Here is an 8,934-nt window from a genome sequence, read left to right as displayed (position 1 = left end):
CCTATATAAAATTTATTGCATTCGCAAGGAATTTTATAAATTACATTTTTTGTATTTTCAATTATATCATGAGTTTTTGTTACTGAAATTTTACTTCTAATTGTATATTCAGTTTTGAAGATAGTCCTAATATTAAATTTTTTACCTACTCGTTTAATTTCATCCGAAAGTCCTGGAATAAATGGAATGAAAAGGTTCGTAAAAGGTTTATTTTGATTTTGTTTTGTTCGCGGGAATTCAATTTCGTTAAAACATTTTTCAATAAAAGAATTTGGATACGTATTGAAATTTAGAATTTCTTTTATAAATTGTTTTTCTTTGGAAAAATTAGATTGATTACAAATTATTTTTGCTCTATCATATAGACTTTTTACGATACCTTTTTTAACCGTTATCGAGTGATTTGAGTCGAAATTCAAATATCGGTTAGTATGAGTAGGTTTTCTATAGACCAAGGTTCCGAAATTGTCTAAATTTTTCTGAATTAGTATATTGAGAAAAGGAATATGATATATGATAGTTCTTGATTACTTTTTGATAAATAATTCGTTCTTATTGCGAAATAGGAGCACTATTTATCAATCTGTAATAAATAAAAGACGTGAGGAAATTCTGTCTTTTTTAAAGACAAAAATTTTTGAGGCAAAATACCCAAAAAGAAGTTTGTAAAAAAAGTTATTTTAAGTTTTCAGATCAGGTCAATGTTGCGTTTTCGACCGATCATCAACTTGTTTGTGTGTCACCGGTTTACAACCTTGAATTCCAGATCTGATAGTATAATCGTGTAGAGCATTAAAAAGTGATCTACTAGTGTGATAAGGATTTGGAAATATTTGTCCAAAAAAGCCCAGAAAAAATCAAAATTGGGGTTTTTTTCGACTAGTTCTTTAAGTAGTCGGAATTGTCCAAAAAACCGTTTTGTGCAGCTTTAAAATGCGCAACTTTTCCTTAACCGAGCCGACTTTGTATCTCTTGCGGTTGACGAGACGGAAATGGAGCTGGGAAGAGAATCAAACTAATGGTAAATAATCGAGAATTAGCGGGTAAAACTGAAAAATGGGGATTTCGATGGTCCCCATCTAGGCAACGCTGCTCCGCATTTAATGTTCCCCAACCGGAGTGTAGTGGGAGAAAACACGCGACAATACGCAAAGACTCATCGTCAGCCGGTTTCCTATCAGTAAGAAAACTCTACTATACAGGCAATGATATAGATAAACAGGCTTGCCAAACAGCCAGAACTGCCGGCGATTTACGACAATTTTCCAGTGCCAATTTCACTTCAATCAAGTGTTTCACCGTGCGAAACTAACAGAGCAACAGTATCAATCACGTATTCGCAACATCGTTTTCGAGTCGCGCTGCTGAGCGAAAAAAACATCGAAAACCGGTCGTCAGTGCCCATCAGCAGACAAATTATTTCAGTGGTGTGGAATGCAAAGATGAAGTTTACTCGGCCCATCAGTTGGCCTGTGTGAAGTACGAAACGTCGCCCACCCTTGAATCGGCCAGCCAGATTGGGTGCTCAGTGTTGAGACCAAAAGTGATCGTCGAACCAATAGATAATAATAACGGTGGCAGTAGCAAGAAATCGGCGATAGAAGCGGATTGTCCTCCATCGCCACTTAAAACCGTACCACCAAGATCACGGCCGATCGCAGTTACTGCCAAGTTGTTTTCCTCATTCGAACCACCGAAGGAACCACCCGCAGAAAGTGCTGGCCGGCCTCATACGGCGACGAAGACGATTTTCGCTCCAAGGACCGAGGATATGAGTAAGGGATTCTTAACGTTTTCGGAGGAGGAACCTGGCTTAACAAGTAAGTACCGTAGATTGTTAGTTTGCGAACAGCGACCACTTGTTGAGCAATCGATCACGTTCAGTTTTATGCTTTCTCCGAAGTGCCACCAAGACTAATCATCGGGAAAACTACAACTTTACAATCGCGATAAGCCCATGACCTCGTTACGCGAGCGTTTGTTTTTTAGTCAGAGAGTCTCAGCAAAAGTGATCCATTTACTTGGAGGTTTACTATCTTCGAAAATGCTTTTCCTCTTCTGCCCCATTCTTACATGCGGCTCAACTAAACGCTGGTCATTAGTTTCCAATTTTCCTTGATCTAGATCGGTGAAGTTTCAGTTTGTACAACTGGAAGTATCGAGTGAAACTTCCAAAGTACACATGGTAAATTAATTGGAAAAGGCACGTTCGGTTTTTTGTTGGATGCACTAAAGAAACGCGCTTCTAGGGCAATTCACGAGTTACTATCGGAAAATTAATTAAACCTACTTTTTCCTCGCTTAACTTGTAAGTTTCTCATCGCTGCCAAAATTTCAGTGGTTGTCTTACCGGGTTCTTAAAAATTGGCTGAAAAAAATTTGATAGAAGTTAAGTTTCTTATTGTTTCCCAAATTGCTCATTTTAACATCGGGTTTTAGTTGAGGTTTTTTGCATAATTTGGGTCTTTTGATATTTTGTAGATTCTAAGGACATAATTCAAGGGCAATATCAAAAGAGATCTATTCGAGGCCATTCCTTGCAACTAATGGGGTTTTCGGGTTTTTAGGCCGTCGTTCGCTAGAATTTCTTCTTGACGTTTCGCAAGCACGAGTGGCTTGCATCTTCAGAAGTGGTTTGCTTGAATGCTTACAATGTTCTCATCAGTTCTTCCGCAGAACTGAACGGGTTCTTGAGACCGCCCTGTATATAGAAAAGATGGATGCAAAATTCGGATGCAGAACGGAAAACAACACTTCAAACAGAAACCAAATGACTAGAAACAATCAGAATTTATCCAGTTCCAAATTTAAGACCAATTTGGCTGCTTAACGATCATTTTAGAAGAAATGATTTGATGATCAAATACATCGCGATTTATCTTCAAAAAAATGAACAGTAGGATTAAACGCGTTTTTGAGAAATCTCGAGCAAAAACCGTTGCGCTCAAAGTCCAATATGAGAAATTGACTTTAACAGCTGGAAAAATGTAATTTTGCAAGGAAACATATTAGGAGAGTTAAAATCGTCTCTGGAAAAAAACATTAAAACTTAAATTTTGAGACCTAAACTTTTTCGGGTTTTTAGGCCGTCGTTCGGTAGAATTTCTTCCGCAGAACTGATCGGTTTCTGATGAGAACAGTGTAAGCGTTCAAGCAGACCACTTCTGAAGATGCAAGCCACTCGTGCTTGCGAAACGTCAAGAAGAAATTCTACCGAACGACGGCCTAAAAACCCRAAAAACCCATTAGTTTCAAGGGTAAGTTTTSMAGTATATATCGAGGAAKTCATTAAAACCCCCTTTTTTTCGTTTAAGTTGTTCAGGTTCTTTTTGTTGCCAAAAGTGCTTATTTTAACATCGGGTTCAGTCGCCGCTTTTACATGTTTTGAGTCGTTTGAATTTCCTCGTTTCTGAAGAAATAATGTTTCAAGAGTAAATTTTCAAGTTTCTATCTAGGAATCCATTAAAACCCCCTTTTTTCGTTTAAGTTCTTAAGTTTTGCGCCTTTAGCAGGTTTTGTATTTCGTAATAATTCGTAGTTTCTAAAATATAGTGTTTTTTTGTGTAAATATCGGAAATACTTGGTTTTTCAAAAAATATGTTAAATATTTAAGATAATTTGTTTGTTGTCTTAAACGGTTTTATAAATACATTTTCGTTAACTGGGACAGTGATTGTAGCCAGTAAAATGAAGCTTAAAATACGCAAAAATCGTTTTCAACGTGTTTTCCTTCTAGAACCATCAACAGTTTTTCACTTCAAACACCATCTTCAACTGTTAGTTAATAAATCGGCGTTTTTCGTACGTAACTGAGCTTTTTGTGGCTGTCCAAAGGCCTTAAGGCCGCTTATTTAACTGTGATAAATTGCTATTAAACATAGCGACAAACCCACCAGTGGGGCATGATTCACGTTACTGCAATTGTGGCCTTGAGGCTTTTATTGTCTCGGCAATATTCGAAAGTAGTTTTGCCAGGGCGATGGCTTCGTTATCAGATGGAAGACGAGGCGTTATAATTTTTTCCTTTGAGAAATTTCGTTAAAAGTCAAATGTTTTTTAATCATTTTACGATCATCACAAGTCGTTGTTTATCGGTGCGATAATCGCACTTGTAAATCAACCTGCCATCCAATTATTTCCGAGTGTGTTATGCGCGTTCGCTCAAGGCTTTTTGTTGAAAAAAACGCTGCACTCTCAACAACTTTACCAATCAGCTCCTAATATTAGGCAAATAATGGTGCTTAGAAAAAAGTCCGGAATAATCAACTGTTGCCATCCATCTTTCAAGGAAATACTCGTTGTTTGATTACGTTTGTGTTGAATTTCTTCGGCGAGTTCTTCAATGAAAATTCCTCGTTTCTTCACGTCCATTCGTAGCGTAGATTACAGTTTTTCCTGCCTAATCTGGTTAATTTAACCCAGTAATAATTGTGGTTTTCTAAAACCCGATTCGAATCAACCGTGCCAGTGATTGCGCCAGATTACAAAAAAGCTTCTAATTTTAGTTTAAGGAAACGTGGCGCTATCATAATCACTTGATGAAGGTCGTCAAACATTCAGCCTGTAAGTCATGCGTAAACAATTTGCAAATGTATGCACGATTCATTGTAAAAAAGTGATCTTACACCGTTTTTAATTCACTTTAATGTTGCAATTAACGCGAAATCGGTTTGTTTATGCGAGTGATAAGGTCGTGGCAGCCGGAATGCTCGAATCCAGTAATTCGCTGTTGTCGATTATGTAAGTTCGTGAATTGTGCAGTAACGAGCGATAGCAGGAATGTAAGTGTGATTGTCATCCGATGGAAAAATCCCAGTCGGTCAGGTGCGATTTACTTTGGTTGCCTTCCGGTGATCGCCTACCAACTGCATTTTTCCTTTCTCATCCAGCTCAACACATGGTTTCGACGTCCGATATTTTTAGCAACTTTGCTTAAAAATAGAACTTGATTGCCACTTTGTTTTTTTTTTTAATTGGCGCTACCTTTAAATCCACAAAGCCGGTTTGAACCGATCATCTAAACAACCGGGAACCGCTTCCAACCACACGTTCTTTATTTGCTTAATTTGCAGCATGAATAGCAGGCCTAATAAAACCGATTATAACACCATGTTGTTTATTGATTGGAGCGCTATTAGTTAACCCTTGGTTCGGCATTCATGCAATTTGTCTCTCCTTGAACTCCAATTGAGAGCGATCTTGGACAATTGCCCAGGCGTTTATTTGTTTATAAAGCATACGAGTCTTTCGATTGGCCCAGTTGCATTGGTTGAGCTCTCTAGCAATGTTTGAAGCTTCTTGATTGCAACCTGTTTTAACTGCGCTGGTCTTTGACTTCTTGCAGCTTCGATTTTTGTTGTCTTTTGCATCAATTCGATGCGCGAGCAGGTCAACACGTACATTTCCAGCTTCGAAACGGTCATTTTTAAATATAGACAATATCAGGATATAAAATAATTTGGACGACCACCAAAAAAAGCCCATCAGGCAAGTTCAAGATCATCATTGAAACACGTGTTTTTGCTTCGCCCGATGTTTTTTTCCATTCCACGTGGATCGGCTAATCAGGCTTAGCCAGAAGACTCGCATAAAGTAGGTGTTTTACGAGCCAACTGAAAATAATGGCATCTCGTGGCACCAGAATGTGTTTTATGCAATTAGTTTCTATCTTCCAGACACTGTCACCGGCCGAGAAACTCATTTTACCGAAGTATATTTAGATCATTGCGGTTGTTCACCTCTGTTCAACGTATGAGCACAGTTTCAAACACTCGAATTGTGAAAATAGCCTTGGAGTGTGTTGAGGTTCACTAGCCCAATTTTTGGAAGTTTTCGAATTTTTTTGCTGGGCTGATCTAGAAGCTCAATGTAGTTTTTCTATTTGCTAGACCATCCAAACATTGGCAAGTTTCTTATTTACGGTGGAAATCGGAAAATAAGTTATTTATATTTTGGCAATCGCCTGACCGCCGGTCCATGCACGGCAGAAGCACTCTTAACAGTGTTTAGTTAGCAAATTAATTAATAAGCCTCAAATGTTTCAACAGCGCCGGACCTTTCAACGCTCATTAAGTTACGCAAGACCTGTTTTTTTTTGTTATTTTTGCCATTTGGTGCCAAATTCCTCGCGTTCGATGCCGACTTTATCGCAATTGTATCGTATTTTTGTATGAGGCAACTTTGCAGGCAGGGAACAATTGAGAACGAACTAAGCAAGTGAAGCAAAAAACAACAGCTTTCATACAAAAATTTAGTTCTTTTGAGCCAGAAGCGTGTTTAAAATCGCGCATTCTGTCCACCGGCAGGATGAGTTTCTTATAAATTTTCAAGTTAATGCCCATCGATAAAAGTGCTTAACTTTCGCTGCCAGTTAATGGTCTGTGGAAAAGTGGTGCCTCACTCTGTTTCTTACCGAAGTCGCTAAAAGATGGGCAGCAATTCAACATGCCGACCTTTTTTTTATGAAAATTTATTGTGACAGAATAACGCATCGCTTACCCCATATTTCAGCTGGTAATTGCAAATGAGCTGCAAGGGAAAAGGTAGTAAATTCTAATTGAAACTGTTCAGAATATGCCGAGTAAGAAAACGGACGGTTAAAGTCACTGGTGTAAAAAAGCTTACTATTATCAGCTGGGCTGATGTGAGTGGGTGCAGATTTTGCGGTCTGTTACTCTCAGGTACCCCCCAGAATTGGCAGGTTTCGAGTCTATTAGCCGTCATCAACTGGAAATTTCAATCAAGACTTTGTCAGCAATGTTTTTTACGCCTTTGTTATAATAAAGTGCCTATTTCGGGAGGGAATTCTTGAATGACTGCCTGCCAAACTGGGTCTGACCAAGTAATTAATGCATTTTTGTGTCGATCGTTGTGAGATTTCCTTTGCGGGAAAACCGGGAAAGACACAGGAAAGCGATAGAAAACGGGGGCTTTGCCGATTAGTGCCGGTATTTTTACTTGTAGAAGTTGGCAGAAAAAACGCGCTTTTTGTACGAAAGTGCCAAAAACAACATCGCCGGAATTTGGCATTTTCACTTTCAATATAACGAATTCCAATCCAAGCGAGGTGGCCAAAAACCCGTCGATTCATACGGAAAGCTTGAAAGCAAGTCAACGCGAACGTGACGCGTACTGTTTGCAAAGGATTTTTCCGAAAGTTAACAATATTCATTCTGCTCTTTTGGGTGTTGATTAAAAATAGTTGGTTGACGTGTTTTGGGGTATTCGTATGGTGATTTTTGGATACTCGTGCATATTTTTTTGTGCATGAATTCGTTGGTGGAAAATAGGAATATCCGCACTTGGCACTCGCAGGTTTTCCAATGATGGAAAGAAACCGCAGTCGATTGCAAACAGCCGAATGGAATGACGACTTTCGATTTAAAAAAATGAGTTTAAAACCTTGAGGTACATTTAGACCGTCATACGTATGCAGTAGATGAACTGTAAAAATAATCATCAAGGTCTACGACGACTCGGCGACGCTCTAACAAAACAGGTTATATCACAGTGTTTGGCGTTATTGGTGTTTTTCACAATGTGCACGTAAGTTGGTATATTTGGCACATTCCTCCATCTGCTGCTCGCCCATTGGCTAATTATAGATGTTTGATATTTATCTTTCGCGTAATCGTCCACCGGTCAGCTGATTCCTGTCCTTGGCATTGCCAATAATATCGATTGGTTTAACTGATCGCAAAATTCGGTCCCAACTTGCAAGAATTTCGCCTATCTCAGTTCACCTGACGCATTCCGAAGACCACTTTCAGTCCATCAGGACTAATAAATAGTCTACAAAGCAACATCGATTTATTAGCATTTGTGCGAGGCCTTCGCATTCCCGTTTATGCAACTCATTCATTCAAATGAGGTTCAAGAGCGCACCTCTGGTAGAAGGCGATATAAATGCACGACGGTGCCTTGATGGATGATGCCGATTTATTCATAGTTCAATTTTACAAATCGGTTCGACGAGTAGAAAACTTCCCAGCTAGTTGCCATGAGATTAAGCCATCATTAGGTGGTGATAACAAGGAGAAATCATCAGTACACGCCTCGATCATTTCAATCTGAACAATATTGGTCTTGTTTTGGTCCACTGGATGATGGCCTGCAGGCATAGTTGTGGTTCGATAAAATGGTTTTAGTAATGACAGTTTTCGTGCCCACTGATTAGAGGATCAGTTACAATAAATAAAACATACTGAAGGAGCAGCAGGGTTATCTTTCCTGCCACATCCATTATCATCGCCAGGGTCTCGAAGGCTGCTGGAGGATGATGATACGGGATCATTTATAAACATTAAACAACATTGCAGGTTGTCAGTGATTATTTAACTGCGATCGTCCACTGTTGAGTGTCCGAATCGAGGATTTTGGGCGATTCGTTGTGCCAGTGATCGTTCAACAGCAAGCTGCAATGTTTCTTGACTTTTACGGTAACTATTTGAGATTCCAGTCCCGATTTGCTCGTTTTCGTTATGTAATCCGGCGACAGAAACGAATATGAATGGAAAGTGTGTTTACGGGAAACGCAAAAAAAGTCGCTGGAGTTAAATTCTTCAGTCAAGCCTTTTAAAAAAGATTTATTTTCAAAACGACGAGTTACAGCAATAGTGTACTTGTGACAACTGATAACTTATAACTGAATTTATGCTAAGATTGCAAGTGGTACTTATAAACTAAAACTGCTGAATTGGTGCAACTAAGCATTTACTTCGCTGACCAATTAGCTACAGGGTTTATAGTTATAAACCTCCCTTCTTAAAAAACGAACTTACAGTGAGTTTAAAGTTTTATATAATTATTTCGGGAGTTTCACCTTCTTGGCAATTAGCATGAATTCTATTTAATCTAAATTTATTATACTTTTTATATAAGAAGGTTAATACAATTATTATGAATTCCAAATCAAAATCAATTCCTGGGCTTCAG

General features: G+C 38.7%; 1 protein-coding gene across 3 annotated transcripts in view; it reads left to right on the top strand.

Moving 5' to 3' along the window:
- The window catches only part of LOC109536300 (hypoxia-inducible factor 1-alpha), a 55,169-nt gene that overhangs the window by 38,691 nt on the left and 7,544 nt on the right, over window positions 1-8,934 (top strand). For all 3 annotated transcript variants that reach the window (XM_048667791.1, XM_048667790.1, XM_048667789.1), the window contains exon 8: window positions 1,426-1,820. In XM_048667791.1, the coding sequence (XP_048523748.1) occupies window positions 1,426-1,820 (395 nt within the window). The remainder of the gene's footprint in view (window positions 1-1,425; window positions 1,821-8,934) is intronic.

The sequence above is a fragment of the Dendroctonus ponderosae genome, unplaced genomic scaffold, assembly GCF_020466585.1.
Source record: "Dendroctonus ponderosae isolate FM_Combo_2020 unplaced genomic scaffold, Dpon_F_20191213v2 Dpon_F_20191213_6, whole genome shotgun sequence".
Lineage (NCBI taxonomy): Eukaryota > Metazoa > Arthropoda > Insecta > Coleoptera > Curculionidae > Dendroctonus > Dendroctonus ponderosae.
This window is presented reverse-complemented; position numbering and strand designations above follow the sequence as displayed.